General features: G+C 36.7%; 2 protein-coding genes across 2 annotated transcripts in view; one reads left to right on the top strand and one right to left on the bottom strand.

Moving 5' to 3' along the window:
* FDL (fused lobes) overlaps positions 1-23195 on the bottom strand; it is a gene marked incomplete at its 5' end in the record, with an annotated part of 71878 nt that overhangs the window by 23010 nt on the left and 25673 nt on the right. The window contains 1 exon segment of the mRNA NM_001172457.1: positions 22024-22080.
* The window catches only part of LOC105842239 (uncharacterized), a 33406-nt gene that overhangs the window by 4577 nt on the left and 5634 nt on the right, over positions 1-23195 (top strand). Inside the window, exon 3 of the mRNA XM_038017786.2 lies at positions 4563-4695. Within this exon, the coding sequence (XP_037873714.1) occupies positions 4563-4695 (133 nt within the window). The remainder of the gene's footprint in view (positions 1-4562; positions 4696-23195) is intronic.

Genomic DNA, 23195 nt, shown 5'->3' on the forward strand with positions numbered 1-23195 from the left:
GCAGCCTTTGCGAAATTCTTCTTCTGGGGGTTTAAAGGAAAGGGTTTTTCTGTTATCTTAAAACTTATTAAACATTTTCTCTTTCTAAATATTATTGTAGTGAAAACTGTAATACAGTGACATGTCGACTATGTCTGGTTTAGAAACTTTTGTTTTACTCACAAAGAGCTTTATTTGATACGGTACGAATTCGCCTATTTTTCGGGTCAGTTTTAAATATTCCAGCTTTTTTTTTATTGCCCTTGAAGGCAGACGAGCACACGGCCCACCTGATGGTGAGTGGTTACCGTCGCCCATGGACTTAAGCAATGCCAGGGGCAAAGCTGTACCGCTGCCTGCAAAATGGTGTAATCAAATACTATGATTCAACATAAATGAAATGCATAATTTTTAACTTGTAACCTACAATCACTATAACATCGTTTAAATTAATAGGTAATTTTTAAAGTGTTTTGACGAAAAAAAAAATTATTGTAACGTACCGTATGTGAATCTTTCAAGTTTTTATAAGTACATTTATTATATTATCTCTATATATAAAAATGAATTGCTGTTCGTTAGTCTCGCTAAAACTCGAGAACGGCTGAACCGATTTGGCTAATTTCGGTCTTGAATTATTTGTGGAAGTTCAGAGAAGGTTCAGGTTTAAAAGGTAGATAAATATGAAAATGCTCGGAATTAAATAACAATCCGTCGGACGGATTCCTTTTGTTTGTTTTATGTTTATTTTATACAAAAGTTTAGGTCTTTTATATATCGATTGAGGCACTACGAAGTCTGCCGGGTCAGCTAGTTATATTATATTAGTAGGTGAGTCGTATCCGTCATATAATCGAGACAAGTGACCTATTTCTCAGAGTATATTTTAATTAAATTACCCCGCTGTCCGTTAGTGTAAATTGTAGCACTTTGGGAATTATAACTTAAGTATGAATATCGATTTGTAACTCCCAAGCGTTCTATATTAATATGACAAGCGAAATGTTATTTGTAGGGCACGCATGCATCATAATGTTTCGTAATAATTAACGTATAACTTAATTACTGTTCAATCATAATAATACGGATAGCGGACGATGTTTTGATCGACCTTTGAATTACTATAGAATGATGCATTAAATAGATACGAATTAGCCGATGAAATTATAGTTTCTTTACGATTTCATTGAAAGAACGTTCTTGTTTATAGGCGTGATAAAAGACGCACGTTAATTTCAATACTGAACAGAAACTAAAATTGTTTCCTTAAGCCCTACAAGTCGAATTCAAGTGTTTTTCTCCTACCTACGCCGAAAGTTCGGTTTTCCTCCCGCTGTACAAGGAAGAAAGTATAACTTTTCCTCCCTGGGTACTGCCAAGTGCGCATGCGCGTTAGTGTCTACGTCTGCTCTCACGCACCTAAAATTCTCCGCCATTGTTGTGCTCGGGTAATTTGCAATATTGTGTTTAGTGTAAAAGTGAAATAAACAAAAGGCAATAAAATTTAATAGTGAAGTATTAAACAAAGATGAGTTCATCAGACAGTTTTTATTCAATTAGTAGTAGTTTATTTAAAAATTAAAAAACAGTTAAATTGTTTTTTTTACTACCCCCCGCCAGGGCTTCGCCCCTTGACCCCGGCTCAGTAATCCACGGGTGCTAAGTTCTTTATAATTCTGAACTTTCGGCCTGGTAGGAGAAAAAATAGTATCTTCATCGCGGGAAAAAGTAGGACATCTCATCCCGCGTGTTTGCCGTGGCAATTTTACACGCGGGAGGAAATGTCCAACTTTTCTCCCTTGGTGCACAATTTACTATTTTGACAAGGGGGATGCAAGCACGAGTATTTACAAGTACCAACGTGTAGATGATTTCCTTTACCGAAGACTTTCCTTGAAGTAACTTTGTGGTGTTGTAAATGTACTTTGTGTGGGGGGGTCACGAAGTCTTGCCACTAATAATTAAACGATATGATTATGCGGGTTTTATTTATCATAGGGTTGTTCGTGCCCAAAGAGCGAGATACGATGTAGTACAATGACCAAAGGACAAACGGTACATCTCACAGTCAATTCCTCACAATCTGAGGAAAAATTTGAGATGATTCCATCATCTCGTTTTAACTATCGCACCGCCCACCACCAGAGTAGAGTTCATCCATACTACCTGGAACCACTGCGTTCATCCACCGTGCGTTTCCAGAGGTCTTTTTTGCCACGTACCATCCGGCTTTGGAATGAGCTCCCCTCCACGGTGTTTCCCGAGCGCTAAGACTTGTCCTTCTTCAAACGAGGCTTGTGGAGAGTACTCAACGGTAGGCAGCGGCTTGGCTCTGCCCCTGGCATTGCTGAAGTCCATGGGCGACGGTAACCACTCACCATCGGGTGGGCCGTATGCTCGTCTGCCTACCGCGGCAATAAAAAAACGTATTATGATATTCAGCTTTTTTTTTCAATTACATAATTTTATTTTATTTCTTTCGCCATCAGAAAATTAATCCGCAAACGTTGGGAGTATTTAGATAGTTCGTTTAATTAACACATCCGCTAGCAAACCACGCCGATAGGATTAAAGCGCCCTGTAATCAGTTCATGTCGGCTTTCATTTCATTTATTCGCGGCTCTATTAATATATTCAATTTGGTGCTATTGTTATTACTAGAGGTCCCGCAGTAGTCGAAATTCGACTATAATTAATTGGAATTGTAAGTTTGTACACTATTATGATTGTATTTTATACTTCTATAATCACAAATTTCGCTAAGACTGCACTATAAAAATATTAACAAAGACAAACAATATTTAATCTATTCTCAATTTGACAACAGACGCCAAGAACAAAAGTTTGACAATAAATAGTATGCATGCGTCTGTGCGTCAAATACATGGTATGTAGTGTGTGTAATGTTTTCTTTATTGATTTAATGTATCTTTTATGCATTATTAAAAAAAATATTAGCATTGTGCACTTCTTCTCTATATTATCTATAAGTGTGGAAAATTTCATACTCCTCCGTCCGCGCAATTTTCGTAAAAAGGGATACAAAGTTTTTGCTTCACGTATTAATATATAGATTATGGAGAGCGCAGGCCGTGCTGTAAGCCTGTGTTTATATGTCTGAATTAACTGCTGCGGTTCGTCATCCGAAAATAGTTTTTAAAAGATTTTTATTTTAATGAATTGCTCACTGATGGATTAGCGAAATTAATTATTAACGTCCGTAATTCTCGCAGAATACCTATATATGAGTCGTCTATTAATTATCAAAGGTGGCAATCTGTGCATTTGGACAAAAAAAATTTATTGATATGTCAATACAGATTGATTTGAACATAATTGTCTCCTTCAAAGAATACGGTTCAAAACCTGCATTAAATAAAGATTAATATTTAACCTGTTATTTATCTAAGATGTCGTTCAGAAGAGTTTTGTGACTGCCAATGGAATACAAAGTCAATAATTCGTTTTTCTGATTTACCAATAATTGTCCAAAACTCACATTGCCGGCTTTGATAATAGTCGACTCATATAGCTGTTAATAACAATTTGTAGTACTAATAAAGTCCTAGGTTTATATGCATGTGGGTAAGTACAATTTCGCCGCTTTCTACAGGCGAAGCAGTGTTTTCCTTTGAAGGTTAGCGCAGCCTTAATACGATGCACTTAAGTTTTCTTAAGTCTATAGGCTCCGTAGACAAATGGATGGATGGGATGTTCTTCGTCCCCATGACGGGTAATAAAACCAAACAAACAATTTGTGTAAATTCCAGTCAAAAAATCTTTTGATTCTTAGCGGGTTCCAAAATAACAAGCCTTCCATACACTCAAGTACATGCAAAATTGTTATAATTGCTGGAGCTCAATGTATAACGAAAGCTAAGTGATTCGTGAGATCTTTATCAGTCGTTTATTAAAAAATAAATAATAAAACTCAAGGCTGCCACATTCACGTACTACGGTTACAATAAAAAATTAAATTGATCATTTGAATTTTTTTTAATGGTTCAGCGGGTGGACGAGATCACGGCCTACCTGATGTTAAGTGGTTACCGGAGCCCATAGACATCTACAAAGTAAATGCCGCCACCTACCTTGAAGTCGTCGTGTCCTACAGGATAAGACGTCCGGTGCATTCGTATCTAGCGATGCACCGGTGTTAGAATCCAGCAGGCAGGTACCAATTTTTCTAATGAAATACGTACTTAACAAATGTTCACAATTGACTTCCACTGATGGTAGGACTGAGTCCGCACGGGTAGGTACTGCCACACTGTCTATTTCTGCCGTGAAGCAGTAATGCGTTTCGGTTTGAAGGGTGGGGCAGCCGTTGTACTGTAGAAAGTGAGACCTTAGAAGTGATAACTTTTTTTTTTATTGCTCAGATGGGTGGACGTGCTCACAGCCCACCTGGTGTTAAGTTTAGGTGTTAAGTATGTATTTCATCAGAAAAATTGGTACCTGCCGGCGGGATTCGAACACTGTTGCATCGCTAGACACGAATGCACCGAACGTCTTATCCTTTAGGCCAAGATGACTCAATTTTCGAAATGAGTTCGCAGTGTTAAACTCTTTTCTCTTTCCAGTGCAACACTATGCGGGGTGCTGGTGGCTGTGTGTGCGGCCTGCTGGAAACGATCGCCGTCTTCAGACAAACCCGAAGACGTGGTCGAGTGTCACGGGATATATACAGTTAGTGGCGATACTAGGCTGAGTCAGGTTAGTGGCGATACTAGGCTGAGTCAGGTTAGTGACAATTTTGAAAAATTCTCAATTTATTGACTTTGATGTACTTTTTTTGTTATTTCTTATGTGCTTGGATGAGCTCACAGCCCACCTAGTGTAAGGTCTGGTTCTAAGTACAGAGACCTTAGAACTCACATCACAAGGTGGGTGACTGCATTTACGTTGTAGATGTCTATGGGCTCGGGTGACCTCTTAACATCAGGTGGGGCGTGAGATTGTCCATCCATCTAAGCAATAAAAAAATAAAATAACAAAAATTACACCGTAATTAATAATTGTCCACTTTTCATTCCGTTATAGTATTTTCAAAGCTTAGTGTTAAAAATTGTGGCACTAATTATCTAATACATTGATGGTGACTGGGTTCGGAAATGTGCAAAACGGAAAAACAAAAACAAAAAAAGAGATTATTAGTTAATATTAATTACTTTTGCTATATTGTTAGTACGTACAAATATAATTATATAAGCGGTGTAACGATAAAATTACTTTATATTTAGGCGCCTCATTAGTTCCTATTGTCACGCCAAATTATGAATAACAATAATATGCGAATTGAAAATTTTGTTTTAGCTATAAACAATATTATCGTTGTTAATGTAACGTATTTGTTTACATTACTAAATCAAAGCGGCGAATCGGTTAGAGCTACTTGGTTCTAATTTAAGTGTAATTAGTCGGTCCTAGTCCTCGAGCATTTCACTAACTAAATCCGAAGTTCATCATTGCTTCTGACGCAATCAAGACTGGCCTTTAATCTCGTTAAGGTCTCTCTCTATGACATAACAAAAACCTCGCCTAACAAAAAAACGCCAATACAACCGATCTGTCAAAACAATTGAACATTACTGAACAATATTCAACATTAACGAGGTATTGCCCTTGTATGCAGACGAGCATATGGCCCACCTGATGGTGAGTGGTTACCGTCGCCCATGCACTTCAGCAATGCCAGGGGCAGAGCCAAGCCGCTGCCTACCGTTTAATCCTCTCCACAAGCCTCGTTTGAAGAAGGACATGTCATAGCGCTCGGGAAACACCGTGGAGGGGAGCTCATTCCAAAGCCGGATGGTACGTGGCAAAAAAGACCTCTGGAAACGCACTGTGGATGACCGCAGTGGCTCCAGGTAGTATGGATGAACTCTACTCCGGTGGCGGGCGGTGCGATGGTAAAAACGAGATGCCGGTATCATCTCGAACAATTCCTCAGAGCACTCCCCATGGAACAAACGGTACAAAATACAGAGGGAACCGAAGTCCCTCCGCAGACCCAGAGGTTCCAAACGATCCGGCTTAATGATTTCCTATGTAATTTACCTATTGTTTGGGTCTATAACATAATAATCTTTGTTTTTAATTAATTTACTTGGTTAAAGTCCGTACACATCAGAACGTGAATGTCGGTAACCATCTCAAGACATATCTAATTCTCAGTTATGTTGTGTAGCGGCTATCCCGCTCTTCAAATCATATAGCTCACAGATACAGGCCATTGAGTTTCTCTCGCCGGATCTTCTCAGTGGGTAGCGTTTCTGATCCGGCGGTAGATTCTGCGAACAACTGCCCTTGCCATGGCTGCTGTTAGCAACACTACGGTTTGAGCCCCGTAAGCTCACCTACACGTCAAGGAGAAGCTGAAATAGCCTCTCAAAGGCTATCGGCATATGTAGAAGAAAAAAAAAAGTATCTCAAAGTGGGTGGCGGCATTTACATTGTAGATGTCTACGGGCCCCGGTAACCACTTAACACTAGGTGAGTTGTGAGCTCGTCCACCCATCTATGCAACAAAAAAAAATATCGAATCATAACACATGGATGTTTCGCGACAAAAATCGGCAGTGGTATCCGTGAGGGCGAACCCTACATCGCGTTATCAAGTGAACTTATCAATTAAACCAGTAATTACACGTCAATCTATCAATTTTACGGGTTTCGTTTTTATTAAACGTCGTTATCGCTTCGATATCGAATCGGTTGTGTTAGGTATGCAGAAATAAAAATAAGGCGCCTATTCGCGGAGTTAGAACACTTGCATCTCGTCATTTCATATATATATTTTTTATTGCCCTTGTAGGCAGATGAGCATACGGCCCACCTGATGGTGAGTGGTTACCGTCGCCCATGGACTTCAGCAATGCGAGGGGCAGAGCCAAGCCGCTGCCTACCGAAATATCATATGAATTCAGCGAGTGTTTTACCTTAAAATATTAACTTATTTAATATTAGATTAGATTAAGCAGATAGATGGTTGCTTTCTCGGTTTGGTCACATAAAATTAAACGATTAGATCACATTATTTAGGAAAAACATTATGATCATTTTGATTCTTAGTTCCTATACTAGATAGATAGATGATTGTCTTTTTAATGTTAAATATTTAATGTTAAATGTCATTTTAATGTTTAATAATAGTTTTTGTCGCTTTTATTGGTGTGCCTTTATTGTGCTAACACCATCCATTTAGTATTTTAAATACCGCCACACATACAGGAAGAGAGGATTCAGTGAGTAATCGAAGTGTTTACAAATAAACATAAACCACAGTTCACAAACAAACATAATGGTTTTTTTTTAAATGCCAAAGAATATATGGCGCAGATGAGCAGACGAGCTTTTAGACCTTACAAGTGGTAGCCCATAGACATATCACAATGTGAGTGCTTCAGCTTATCTTGAGACTTATGTTGGAAGCATTAATTGTCTCTGTATTGACGGTTATTCAGCACTTCAAGTTGCATGACTGCTTCACAGTAAATATAGGGAGGGTGTGGAGTACAGGGGAGTGGTATCGGACTCGTATGGATTCCCAACCAATTTACTTGATAATTATATTTTAAATTTATTCCGGAAATCGGATTACAGTGAATGGGAATATTTCTTGGAAGCTTCCACATTTTATGTACCCAAGAATGACGTCACTTTATTATATTATTACCTATGCGGGCTGATCACACTCCAGTGGCAATATTTTACAGTACTCTTAGCACGCATTGGTTTGGACACGTACCTTTTTTAAGGACTCCTAGAGTTGATGTTTGTTATACACAAGATTTTGCCGGCGACTCCGTCCGCGTGGAATAGTTACTTTGGCATAACGCTAAATTTTACCCCCACTTCATTTACGTAGAAAGTGAAAATATTTTTGAATTATAGAATGTTAAGGAAGCTATTTAAACCCCTATTTTGAAACATTATTGATGTTCCACTTGTATTGGTCTTACCGTGATGCTATAGCCTTCCTCAATAAATGGGTTATCTAACACTGAAAGAATTTTACAAATCGGACCATTAGTTCCTGAGATTAGCGCGTTCAAACAAACAAACTCTTCAGCTTTATAATATTAGTATAGATAAAACGTCGAGTTACTTTGTCCTGAAGCTAGTAAAAAACCAGATACAATATATGACGTTTATCTCTGATTATTCAATGTTGAGAAGTAAATACGAATTTTTCCATTCTATGTATGTATACCGAAGAAAAAAAAACATCATCAAGTTTAGATGGACAATTTTTCACGAATGTTAGCATATCGTTAAGTTTGTTTTTTTTTATGTCGACTTACGGTTTTTACGCAAGCTAATTGGGGTAATTCCACGAATGTAAAAAGTGAAGCTTGGATTGAACGTATAAGAGAAAAATCGATGGCAGATGTGTTTTTATTCAAAGAGGCTTACGCATGTGCTTTCAAATCGTTATGACTCTTGACTGTTTTTACCTTCTAATGCCGCACGGGTGAGTACCCCAATCCTGTCTATTTAAGCGGGGAAGCAGTTACCCATATCAACATTAGACATTTTTAATACTTAATTCGACTTTGTCTAGAACTGGATGGTGCCATTCACGTTGTCGTGGTCCCTAGACGATTAACAAAAACTGTGAACTAATTGAAACATCGGATTTAAAAAGTAGTTTTAATTAAAAAAACTTTATTCTAAATACAACCACTCAAACTTAAGTTACTTTTGACGTGACAACGTCTTATAATTCGATGGTGCCGGCTGCACGCACGAAAAAACATGACTCATTGAGGCGTTCCATTTAAGGCTTGAAGTGCAAGCGAGAGCGCGCAACGAGCGACAAAGAGGCACAATCGGCCTCCGCGTTCGGCAGCGTTCGACATCTGTCTCTCTCCTACTTGATTGAGCGATGCATCCGCGTGGACAGGTGCTAGACAATAATACATTTACGTGTTTTCGTCAAGTATGAAGTTCAGTGAAAAGTGAATGTGGTGTCAATTGTCCATACAAAATATCTAGCAAACAAATAAAATTAAAATTTTCTTTTGAAAAATGAAACCATTCCATCAGTATTTTCTTATGACGTTGTCACGTTCAACTATCGTTAGTAAACCGACTTTACAGCCAGCCGATTTTTTTTCTCTATTTAAGCATTTCTGTTTGGCTGTGGAACGACAGAACGCGGTCGGTACGGCTAAAGTCTTTAGCGCGATGGCTTCCGGCGCGGGATTGTTGTTCCGGTGAGGCGGCAATTTGCAACCGCGACATCGTTCCTGATCTTTTTATAACTAATTTGAAACATTAAAAGCGCTTAGAACATCAATAATGATTTGTACTAATTTTACTAGTGGTAGGACCTCTTGTGAGTCCGCGCGGGTAGGTACCATCACCCCACCTATTTCTGCCGTGAATCAGTAATGCGTTTCGGTTTGAAGGGTAGGACAGCCGTTGTTGATACCTTAGAATTTATATCTCAAGATGGGTGGCGCATTTACGTTGTAGATGTCTATAGGCTCCAGTAACCACCTAACACCAGGTGGGCTGTGAGCTCGTCCACTCATCTAAGCAATAAAATTTTTTTTAAGGAAAATACGTAAAATTGCTGTAACGTTAGATAGAAACGTTCACATAGAGTTTTATGGATAATAGACAGTACGACTTTTTTTTAAAAGAATTTGAATATAAATGTAAAAAGCATTTGGGAAATTTGATTTATTTATTTCTATATTCTATCTTGTTACTAATATACGGCTATAATGTAAAGAGATAATTTTTCATGACATTATGTTGGTATGACGTTTCTGATTATCGCGGTCCGATTATAATTTTATCATTCGAATCAGCACTGATAATAATTCGGTATGAACGATCGGAAACTTGTTTGTTTTCGTTTTTTTTTTTTTTCATGTAAAATTAAATAAATTGTCCGTTTTTAATAAAATCTAAACGTTTTTTCCACAACAGAAAGTTCAGTTTCTTAAATTTATTTGTCTTTCTTTTTTTTTTCAGTTACATGATTAATGACGAATACTTTCACGTGTGTACGTACGTGGAGGAGAGATGAATTCGTTTCTACATTTATTGCATTTAAATAAATAAACAATTTTATAATGATCCAGACATGCTTTGATGACATCTACAACGTAAATGCCGCCACCCACCTTGAGATATAAGTTCTAAGGTCTCAATATAGTTACAACGGCTGCCCCATCTTTCAAACCGAAACGCATTACTGTTTCACGGCAGAAATAGGCAGGGCCACTAGTAATGTGTGCATATTGGGTGGGTGGGTAGGTCATGAGCTTGCCCGTCCATATCGACGTTAGTGAAATGAGCGCGCACACGACAGAAAATTATCATCAATATGTTTTGTCTACAAATAAAACGCAACGGTCAATGTAAACATAAGCGATTTTTATAGTAGTAGCGATGTGAATAATAGATAGGTGCTATCAAAGTGTATCGTACACCGGGGCACGTTTATTATTTAAATGGGAACGCGTGACGCACGCCATTGACCTCCCGTTGCCCCTACCATTTGTTATAGATCCGATAATATCGAATAACAGTTCGGATTAGATCATAATTATATCGGGTACTGCGGAAAGTGTGCTTGATTGACGTGTCTTCAAATGTTGTGAACAGTTATCTACATACTTTCCGGTCATCGTTCCCGTCGAACCCGTCGCGTCGCTTGCGACGAAGGGCTCGGCGAGTAAATTAACCCACAGACACAGCCCACTGAGTTTCTCGCCGGAACTTCTCAGTGGGTCGTATTTCCGATCCGGTAGTAGATTCTGTCAAGCACTGATCTTGCTAAGGTTAGTGTTAGGAACGTCGTCAGGTTTGAGCACCGCGAGCTGACCTATTTGTTAGGGTTACGCTAAAATGGCCTCTCAAGGCCATCAGCTTAGGTAGGAAAAAAAAATACATATTTTATACTTAATATGGGCACTACAAACTGAGTTTAGATGGAATATAATTATTTAGTTTTTATCAACAAACGAATACACAATAGGGATGTTTAATTAGACGTTATTCACGAAAATTAATCACGTTCGCATATAATAAATTTTCAGTCGAGAGTTGATTGTAAAACAAAACCAGTCGTACGTGATTACGTTGCGTGTGACCAAATATTTACGTCGTCCACTGAAAACTGAGACGTCACGAAACAGCCAACTTTGAAAAGCTTAAATAAAAACAAGACTGCACGTACCTTACTCTTAGGCATTGAAATGTTCCTAACATACAAACTTAATTAGAACTGCATGTTATAAATTTACTAAGTTTTCTATTGTCTTGAATGGAATTTTACTGGTAGAGCGCTTGTGAATCTACAATGGGTAGGAACTAACACCCTACATGTTTTGACCGCGAAACAGTAATGTGTTCCGAAGGACGGAACAACGCTTATACTCTAAAATTGAGACACGGACTTGATGTGTCACTCACACTCGCAATAGCACTCACATTGTGATATCTATGAGCTCCCGTAACCATTTAACACCAGGCGGGTGAGCTTGGACGAGTTAGATCACCCATCTATGGAAAAATAAAATTTGGGGTATATTCAAGTATTATGTAAGCAGGCCTCCGGGGCGGGGAACAAAAATTTTCTTTAAATTATTTTAATTTAGTGAATTTCTTTATAATGGAAACGGTTCCAATAAGTTATATTAAATATTTTTAAGAAAAAAATCTTACTTTTTCGGTATCGTAATATGTACTTGAACCACCTATTAATACAAGCTAGGTGTCTTGTAAAGCGAATATGCAGTTAGTGTATCTGCTCCATCGATATCGTGTATCTCGATATAGTATATAGTATATCGATAATTCGACACACATCTTCGGAACTCGCACTAAACTATCTGAACGGAACGTGCTAAGGGCTCAAAATGACTTTCTAAATTGCCTTAATGAAGACCCCAACGGATTTTTACGGCGCATCTTCAAACATTATCCAGCGGTAATTGTGTTTGCAGTACAATAAAATGCATGATAGATCGAAGATTCCGCGTCTAATCACGGCAGAACCAATTAGCGGTAATGTGGTTTTTATCAGGATTGGTACGGACCCTTGGGACGGTAGGGGATAAGCGAAGGCTAGCGTCAGATATCTTAGAGCGCGATATGAAATCATAATGCCATCGTTTTCTACGGAGAAGTAATGATCATTGTCAAATCTGAGGCACCCAAGCTAAACTATCTGGTATATTGTTAGTCTAATATTCATAACTGATGTAGTTGGATACATAAAAGAAAATTGTCTTTGAAATAAGAACATGCTAGCATACTGCTAAATTAGATTAATATGAATATATCTAATAGCGTATTGACATCTTTCGGAGCTGTATGCATGCAATTAATGGGGAGAATACGTTATTAAAATGCTGCAGAAATAGGAAATTTGGTATTCGATTTGCAACTTGACGTTATAACCCCATCAGGTCCGTTAATATGCGGACATTGTAATCTGTTCCACTACGCCACGGGCGACAGATGTAATTTTAATTGCTATAGTGATGAGTGTTCTGATTTTGGTGAGAGAGCGCGCTTAGGCTACATGTACCTAGATCATTTTCTTCTTCTCTTGATAAGTTCGAAGTCAAAACATTTTTGTAATTTGACTTTAATGTCAATAACAGGGTTGGGAAACTATTACCATATTATGGTATAAAAACTACAGTTTTTAAAATAGATCTCCTTATTTAGTTCAAATAAGTCTTTATCAAATCTGTATCCTGAAGTGACCATACGATGACGGAGAATTTGGTAAATTTCACCATTAAAATATTGATATTTTGTCAAACATACGTTCTTGCCATGATTTATTAATAAAAATATTTCATTAATTTATAATATATTTTATTGATTTTTACTATGGTGTAGATATTATATAATCTTGCATAGAAATTGCTTCTATTCAAAGAAGAATGTCTATTACTTCGCGATAGAAATTCGTTAGACCATTCATCATACTTCTTATAATATTTTATCAAATAATCTTTCGACAAATAGAAATATGGTTGTTACTCTTCGTTAACCCAAGAAGTTGCAGTGGAGTAGCTGTTTGCGTCAAGTTCAACGGTTTACTGCAATATTTGCGACCACATTTCACCTGACGACTTTAGACGTTGCAGTAAGCGACTCACTTCACTCCAACTCGATTAAACTAAGTTTGAACTCGGATTAGTGGAGATTATTTATTATTATACCATATTTCACAGTGTCTAGCTTGAAAGGTTTACGTATTATGAAGTGTGTCCGCATACTCGTCGTAGCTGGTATTTTGAAATTGAAATAGTTTGTGGCTTAGATTGTTGGTTTCAAGTTGGTTTACTAACGTTAGCCGTTATGACACAATCGGTAGCTCATGTCATGTTGATTTATAATTAACTAGTAGTCCCGCAGTAGTCAAAATTCGACTATAATTAATTGAAATTATAAGTTTTAACATTATTATGGTTCTATTGTTACAGATTTCGCCAAGACTACACTATAGACAAATACTCGTAATATTAAAGATAAACAATACTAATCTATTCTCAATTTGACTACAGACTTTAAGCAATAACAAAAGTTTGACAATAAACAAAGAGTATATGTGTGTGTTCTTCTCTATATTCTATATAAGTGTGGAAAATTTCATACTCTTCTGTCCGCGCAATTTTTGTAAAAAGGCGTACAGAGTTTTTGCTTCACGTATTGATATATAGATATATATATATGTGGGATGGTATGGCGAAATCTAGTGGATCTTTAGTTAAACAACAAAATCTGTTATTCTTTCAAAAAAAATACTACATACATATTCGTAACATCGTCATGTCAATTTTATAACTGTCATTTATATTTTCTTATTTTAAAATAAAATTAGTGTGCCAGTGTGAATTAACCAAAAAGTACCGATCTTCCCACTTATATATTTGATATTGTACTAGTAATATTTCGTTTGGTTACTATGTCCAACAATTCGGCTTCATTCACAATGTCGTAACCAGTAATCAAACAACTAGATTATTTTAATTAACTTTCGTCCTGATTGGGAGTGTCACAGAATTTAGAAGCGACAGTAAACGTGATACGAAAACACTGTTTCAATTGTTATATATCTATATAATAAAACGTGATGCAAAACTTTGTATCCCTTTTTACGAAAATTGCGCGGACGGAGGACTATGAAATTTTCTACACTTATAGAGAATATTGAGAAGTGCACAATGCTAATATTTTTTAAAAATATTGTATAAAAGATACATTAAATCAATAAAGAAAACATTACACACACTACATACCATGTAGACGCACACACGCATGCATACTATTTATTGTCAAACTTTTGTTCTTGACGTCTTTGGTCAAATTGAGAATAGATTAAATATTGTTTGTCTTTATTAATATTTTTTTATAGTGTAACGTTGGCGAAATTTGTGATTATAGAAGTATAAAATACAATCATAATAGTGTACAAACTTACAATTCCAATTAATTATTGTCGAATTTCGACTACTGCGGGACCTCTAATTATATTAAAATACCCTACGATTAAATGGGATACAGCTGATATTAAAAAAGTAAACTGATTTAGCGATTAAGGATTGGTGAAATTTAATGACGGTTCTCGGTACAGATTGTGTACGAGTATGTGTCTGTCCACAATAGATTTCACTCGGTATAGTATGCAGAGCTTTTCTGTCCGAGTACTGAAATTAGCATTTTACATCTTTGAATATTTTTATGTTTGTTATTCATTATCGAGTAACATCTTTGTCTAGCCTATTTTTGACGCGCAACAGTCTATGTATTTCGTTTTGAAGGATCAGAAAGCGGTTTTAAAAAGAAATTGGGCCTTCGACTATATACTTTAAGATGAATGGCGGGCAATTGCGATTCCTATTGGCAACAGTGACCAGAAGAAACGTGGTCCTTGGAATATATCTCGGCAATAAATAAAGAATAAGTACATTTCCCAAATAATTCTAAGGCCATATTGTTTGACAACTCGATCGCGACCCCATTGAGTTTGAAGTTTGAAGGATACTTAAAGAGTTCAAGTCACAAGTCTTAGTCACGTGTTCTAATTCGTAGCGAGAAACTCTTGTACAAAAGCTGCCTTTATGCACGAATGTGCCCAGTATTTCGGAAGGCATTGAAACTTCGAAGGGACATAGCGCGAGGTTAAAGCTACACAACTTGTTGGTAATTCAAAAGCGTTAAGCTGACAGATTTTAAATTTATGGTTTAATTGAGAATATTTCAGAGCGAAACTACACAGGCGTTTATAAAGTTTTTCTGTTTTTTTTCCCTTACGTATTCGCTGGTAGTCTAAGGGACTACCCACAAACACAGCCCACTGAGTTTCTCGCCGGATCTTTTCAGTGGGTCGCGTTTCCGATCCGGTGGTAGATTCTGCGAAGCATGGCTCTTGCTAAGGTTCGTGTTAGCAACGTCATCAGGTTTGAGCCGCGTGAGCTCACCTACTAGTTAAGGCTACGCTTCAGCTTAGGTAGGAAGAAAAAAAAAACTAAATGCCTATTTCAGCCTCTCATGGTTGGATATGTGAGCTCACGGGCTCAACTTGACATGTTTTCTTAACACTAGCTATTCTGTGAGTAAATTAATAATAAAACGGTGACTCTCAAGGTACATTAAGAATAAGTGACAAAGAATAAATTCGTTTAAACAATTACAAACTTTCCGTTACAAATACTTCAACGTAATTAATTATAAATAAACATAAGTTTAGTGTAATACGTAGGTAGCGTTTCGTATAACAAGATTTAGCAGTGTTAATATTTGATTCCGTGCAGTCGTGAACATAAATAACTAATTCGTACGAAGAGTTTACTTTCAGTTGAGGAATTTAATTTCCTCTCCGAAACTGATGTTTTATATCTACTATTTTATTTTCCAATTACAATATTTCTTTTGCTTTTACTTGGGCCATTATATTGATTGGTATTAACATGATCCATCCATCCATCCATCCAACATTATACATTCATGGTAACATGGATTAGTAGTTTAAAAAGTAAGTGAATCATTCTAATATAGGCATTATCGAATGAGGCTGGCTGGTGACAGGACGATAATGTTCTCATTCTATTACATTAAAAGACATTAACCACTGTTCAGAGCTTTGTAACATATCGAATTCAACATCATGCAGTTCACAGAGTAAAAGTCTCTAAGCAAAACAACACAAGATAACATTTAATTGAATATCGCGGTAAAGTTATCCTCAGATATATAGCTATGTAGTTTTTCTTCGGAATAAATTCAAACAGTTAGCGAAAAATCTGCGGACCGATGTTTATCTTTTTTGATTGATGATCGCTCCAAAAGCAAATTCTCGATTAAACATATCATTTACAATATATTTTTTTAACATAAACATAGCGATGTTTCTCATGCGATCACGATTAGAGCTCAACAATCTACCATTTTACAATATAATAGATCTTTCAAATTATCATGACTCTACCAACCTAAAGACATTTTAACGCACGGGTAGGTAGGTTCCAACACCCTTTTTATTTAAGCCGTGAAGAATAGCACGACGGGAAGGACAGTCATAATACAATATAATTAGGACTTCAACCTCATTTCATAGGGTGGTGGCATTTGCATTGTTATGTCTATGGACTGTGATGATCACTGAAGACTAGACCGTGTCCTTGTCTACGTATCTAGTGTAAAACAAAACATATCCTCATGTTACATTACGAGTTAGATTTCGGTAGAAAACTAGATAAAACAGTCAAACTGTTATCTTCTGGTGTTCACGAACTATTTCATCGATAAAGGAATATGATGCTGTTCTAGCATATATGGTATGTGTCGGTTTAATAATGAGACCAACATTTTTATAAATCAGATAATTTTGTAATTAATTTTTGATATTAATGTCTGGCAGTCCAAATATTTGATTTCTTTTAATATTATTTAAATTCGATATCATTGGCGGTTTGTGACAAAGTTCTTATCATGATAAATCATTTAAGTATGCCGATAGCAGTTATCCTACGCTTAGCTTTGAACTAATCAACAAAAGTGGGATACAAAGCAAGAATTCATGTCCTCAACTCAACATTCCGAATATCGATTTAATTCACAATCACAATCCGTTGTATGATCATATTTTATATTAATTAAAACAGTAACGAGCGTCGACACGAGCGCATTTCGTATTCTCATCAATCAGAATCGGAAGCCGGCCCTAGGGGATACAGATCCTAGATTTAACGGCCGCCGAGACTGGAGCGAAATAAAAATCACATTTGCGATAATTGGTTACGGACCGGCGGGCTACGGCGCGCGGTTTTACATGCTCCATCAGTGCGGTGCCTCGTTCTGCCTCGATTCCCGCAGATTTACTTAGAGCACTAGGCCGCTCCGAGTGCTCCTTGGTTAAATCTGCACTTTTCTACTTTATCAGTCGAGCGTTTATTTCCGCTCTAGGCTCCGTGGTTTCAGTAGGATTACTTTGTTAATAGCTATTAGCTCGTAATGCAGTGTAGTGTGCTTCGTCAGCCGAGTTTCTGATCTAATAAGTGCATATAATTAATAAATTCAAACAGTTAGCGAAAAATCTGCGGACCGATGTTTATCTTTTTTGATTGATGATCGCTCCAAAAGCAAATTCTCGATTAAACATATCATTTACAATATATTTTTTTAACATAAACATAGCGATGTTTCTCATGCGATCACGATTAGAGCTCAACAATCTACCATTTTACAATATAATAGATCTTTCAAATTATCATGACTCTACCAACCTAAAGACATTTTAACGCACGGGTAGGTAGGTTCCAACACCCTTTTTATTTAAGCCGTGAAGAATAGCACGACGGGAAGGACAGTCATAATACAATATAATTAGGACTTCAACCTCATTTCATAGGGTGGTGGCATTTGCATTGTTATGTCTATGGACTGTGATGATCACTGAAGACTAGACCGTGTCCTTGTCTACGTATCTAGTGTAAAACAAAACATATCCTCATGTTACATTACGAGTTAGATTTCGGTAGAAAACTAGATAAAACAGTCAAACTGTTATCTTCTGGTGTTCACGAACTATTTCATCGATAAAGGAATATGATGCTGTTCTAGCATATATGGTATGTGTCGGTTTAATAATGAGACCAACATTTTTATAAATCAGATAATTTTGTAATTAATTTTTGATATTAATGTCTGGCAGTCCAAATATTTGATTTCTTTTAATATTATTTAAATTCGATATCATTGGCGGTTTGTGACAAAGTTCTTATCATGATAAATCATTTAAGTATGCCGATAGCAGTTATCCTACGCTTAGCTTTGAACTAATCAACAAAAGTGGGATACAAAGCAAGAATTCATGTCCTCAACTCAACATTCCGAATATCGATTTAATTCACAATCACAATCCGTTGTATGATCATATTTTATATTAATTAAAACAGTAACGAGCGTCGACACGAGCGCATTTCGTATTCTCATCAATCAGAATCGGAAGCCGGCCCTAGGGGATACAGATCCTAGATTTAACGGCCGCCGAGACTGGAGCGAAATAAAAATCACATTTGCGATAATTGGTTACGGACCGGCGGGCTACGGCGCGCGGTTTTACATGCTCCATCAGTGCGGTGCCTCGTTCTGCCTCGATTCCCGCAGATTTACTTAGAGCACTAGGCCGCTCCGAGTGCTCCTTGGTTAAATCTGCACTTTTCTACTTTATCAGTCGAGCGTTTATTTCCGCTCTAGGCTCCGTGGTTTCAGTAGGATTACTTTGTTAATAGCTATTAGCTCGTAATGCAGTGTAGTGTGCTTCGTCAGCCGAGTTTCTGATCTAATAAGTGCATATAATTAAAACCACTTTAAAGATTTAATTTAGCGTTTTTTATTCTTGTCTAATATGGAATCATCTCTCGTCTAATTCGGAATTTTCGAATACTTATAGTTTTTGTAATCAAGCACGAGGTATTTTTTTTTCTCCTACCTAAACTGATAGCCTTGAGAGGCTATTTCAGCGTAACCTTAACTAGGCGAGCTCACGGGGCTCAAACCTGACGGCGTTGCTAACACGAACCCTAGCAAGAGCCGTGTTTCGCAGAATCTACCACTGGATCGAAAACGCGACCCACTGAGAAGATCCGACGAGAAACTCAGTGGGCTGTGTCTGTGGGTTAATTTAATTGTCGAGCCCTTCGTTGCAAGCGACGGGTTCGACGAGAACGATGACCGGACACGTGGTATAATTATGTAGTTTCAATTATGTCTACCTCTCTCTACAGCCGAATATAATGAGTACTAATTTACAATAACCTGAATTCGGTGTGTGTTAATATAGCTTCTATGCATGTTGTTTTCTTTTCAAGATGTCAAGTACGTATTTTATTAGAAAAATTTGTACCTGCCTGCAGGATTTGAACACTGGGTCAATCGCATCGATACGAATGCACCTGGCGTCTTATCGCGCAGGCCACGACGACTTAGAAGACATTTTTGACCAACAAAGTTTAAAAATATTTTCAACTATTAAAATAATCGTTATTTCGAAACAATTTTGGACACATGGTTCTTTTTTCATATTAATTACTTCAATTTACGACTATCAACAGTTTTGTAGTTTAATCTTTAAGAAACATAAATAAATTCAATAACTAATAAGGAAAAAATATAAATTTCTAACCATATTTCAAAAAAATACAATCATGTATTTACACATTACAGAATCGCTTTTAAATTTTCATATATTTTTTTTTTATTGCTTATCTGGGTGGACGAGCTCACAGCCCACCTGGTGTTAAGCGGTTACTGGAGCCCATAGACATCCACAACGTAAATGCGCCACCCACCTTGAGATACAAGTTCTAAGGTCTCAAGTATAATTACTATTACAAGTATATTCTGTAATGATGCACCGGATGGCCTCGAAAATCGAATGTCGGGGGGCCCTTAAGTCAATTATTGGAAGCGAACCGTGCAAACTGCGAATAGACGGCGAACTCGAGTCGAGGGGTAATGGAATGTAACTAAAATTTACCAGCGCAGTTCCAATTACGTGGACTGTAGTGGAATGACGAGGATCTTTTGAGCGATACGGCTTTCGTCGTGCTCGTGCAGTGTATGTTGTGTTGTATACAGTGCACTCGTAGGTACTTTGTGGGGAGTACGTGAATGCTTGACGAGTTTTATAAACGTGTAAAGGCAAAGGATGTATTGTATAAAGGTACCTTGTTTACTGTTGTTGCGACACGCTATGTCATCATATCCCACTTTTAGAATTGGTTTAACTAATAAATTATAGAAATGTATTTTATGTTTTGAAAGATTTTATTTATTTATTAGCCACATAATTCACATCACAAGCTAAAAAGATACATAAAAAACACAAGTAAAAAGAAACAAAATCTAGCTTGCAACATAAGCCATGTATGTGCGCACGACTAAGCAAGACAAAGATTTTGTACACAATGTTCCTTATATCTATCTATACGACTATAAAATGTATACTATTATTATAATATAATTTATATATTTTTTTATATAAATAATTTAATTAAATTTTAGTTAAAAAAGGACAAAGTAGGTACACTTTCCGTAATTTTTAAATCAAGCGCATAATTTAAACTTTAAACTATGCGCTTTAAGGCTTAAAATATTAAAATTAAAACTAAAAAATTATAATTCTACAATTACACATTTTTGGCGTTTAAAGAAAATACAAGAATTTTGAATTAAGTCACTTCAATTCTAAAGGTGCGATATAATATAAAAATGGTTTATCGACAATCCTATCGAGTTTACGATCACAAATTGACCCAGAGAGAGTTGACAATTATCTACATATTATAACCTTTTAGGGAATACATACTTTTTACTATTAACCATCATGTTTACATTTGCACGTTCGAAATAAAATGAGATTACTGCAGATTCTCGATGCAGCGACGAGATCAAGTATCTTTTTATCGATTAATATATATTTTTTTTGTTATTTCGGTGGGTACACCAAAATTATCATTGATATCAGAAATGTAGCTATCAATATCTTAGTAGGTTAATTATAGATTAGTTATTGTGTTTGAAAACGTGATTCAAGTTCTGCGACGTTGCAAGTAGATTTACTTACTTGCCTATTAGTTTCAAACCTAAGCGTCCTGTCTAAATTGCCCCGTAACATTATTAAGTGCAAATTTCTTAGATATTTCGTGCAACTTTGAACATGTGCAGATTTTAATTTGCGTACATTTACGTGGTAGGGTTTTTTCATGAAACCGCCTATGACGTCATTGAACAGTGTCTAGACTTGCAAAATCATCCGACCAAAACTAATTAGGGCCTGTTAGTTAATCTCTGACGTAAAGCGATAATCCCCTAAATATTAATTATTATGAAACTTTATGGCCGCGTTAGTCAAATGTTAACAGATGTTACTATACTAGTTATATGAGTATATTCAGCCAATGTTGTATTACAAGGATTAAGAGCATAATTTGAAATGATTTTCCCTATCAATTGTTTTTAATTTAGTGTCAATAAATTCTGAAGGGTGGAGTAACAACTGAGACCTTACAACTTTTGCCTCAAGGTGGGTGGGGGCATTCACTTAGTAGATATCTATGGGCTCCAGTGACCACATAACACTAGGTGAACCGTCAGATCATCCACCCATCTAAACAATAAAAAATGCTTATAATAGGAAACAGGATAACTGTTTTTTTGTTTGCTACACCTTGTAAAACTCGAGCGAAAACTACTTCGTTGAGTGTTACGTCATATGGGGCTAAAATTATATTATGACGGGCTAACCGCAGATTTTACAGTAATACGCAACTATTAGCTATATATGACAACATGTTTCGTGAGAGGTTTATTTTTACGTAATTTTTTTTAGTATTGCTCCTTTAATTTAAGTAAGGTCCTTTATATGATTACTGCTTTATTTGATTACTTATTGTATTATTTATTGATACTAATTAGATACTAATAAAGTCATACGTCTTTTGTTTATTTGCGCTTAGGTAAAATCATTTACTTATAGGGTTTTATCTTTGTACTCACCATTACAATCGCTTTTTGATTAAGCTCTTTGAGCAATCTTCAAATGTATTTTGCCATCTGTAACAAAAATATATAAGTATTAGGATATATAGTGTAGGTATGTAGTTTGGTCGCCCATTGAGTGGTTAGTGTAGTGTTAAAGATGTGTAAGGGTCGTAAATGTTTGTCGTGTGTAACACAGGAGAACGTTCTAACTTGGATACGTTGAGTATGAAGCGTTTAATTGGGCATTTTTTAAAAAGTATTTAAATTTTTGGATTTTTTTATTGCATAGATGGGTGGACGAGCTCACGGCCTACCTGGTGTTAAGTGGTTACCGGAGTCCATAAACTACTACAACGTAAATACCGCCACCTACCTTGATATGAGGTCAAAGGTCTCAGTATAGTTAGTTACAACGGCTACCCCACCCTTTAAACCGAAACGCATTACTGCTTCACGGCAGAAATAGGCAGGGCGGTGGTATCTACCCACCCGTGTAAACTCACAAGAGGTCCTATCACCAGTAATTACGCAAATTATGATTTTGCGGGTTTGATTTTTATTACAAGATGATATTCCTTCACCGTGGAAGTCAATCGTGAACATTTTTAAGTACGTATTTCATTAGAAAAATTGGTACCCGCCTGAGATACATGAGATACATTGGTGCCCGCCGTACATAAATAAAAATACTATTGTAATATTATAAGTACTACTTGAGAATGCCTGAACAGATATGGCTATTTCGATCTTAAAATATTCGGAATAGACCAAATGAAGATTTTATGCCTAATTAGAATAAGCTAATATTGCTAAAAATTATCATTGGATTTTTTTATAAGTCCGATTTAGGTCTACACCGTTCAATTGTTTGTTTGTTGGGTTTCTTGTGAAAGATTCCGTGTTAGATTTTCGAATGAAAGCACTTCGTATACGTTGTAACTTAGCACACAGGTTCTTATTGTCTTCGGACAAAAATCTTCTTCTTTTTCTCCACCTTATCCCACTAGGTGGGATCGGCACAGCTAATTTTTCTCTTCCATTCTCTTCTATCAGCCGTCATCTCAACGCTCACTCCTCTCTCTCTCATATCGCCATTCCGTTTCTTCTTCGGTCGACCTCTTCCCCCTCTACCTTGCACTACCATTTCCATACATCTCCTAGTCACATTCATCTTCTCTCTACGCATC

The sequence above is a fragment of the Bombyx mori genome, chromosome 19, assembly GCF_030269925.1.
Source record: "Bombyx mori chromosome 19, ASM3026992v2".
Classification (NCBI taxonomy): domain Eukaryota; kingdom Metazoa; phylum Arthropoda; class Insecta; order Lepidoptera; family Bombycidae; genus Bombyx; species Bombyx mori.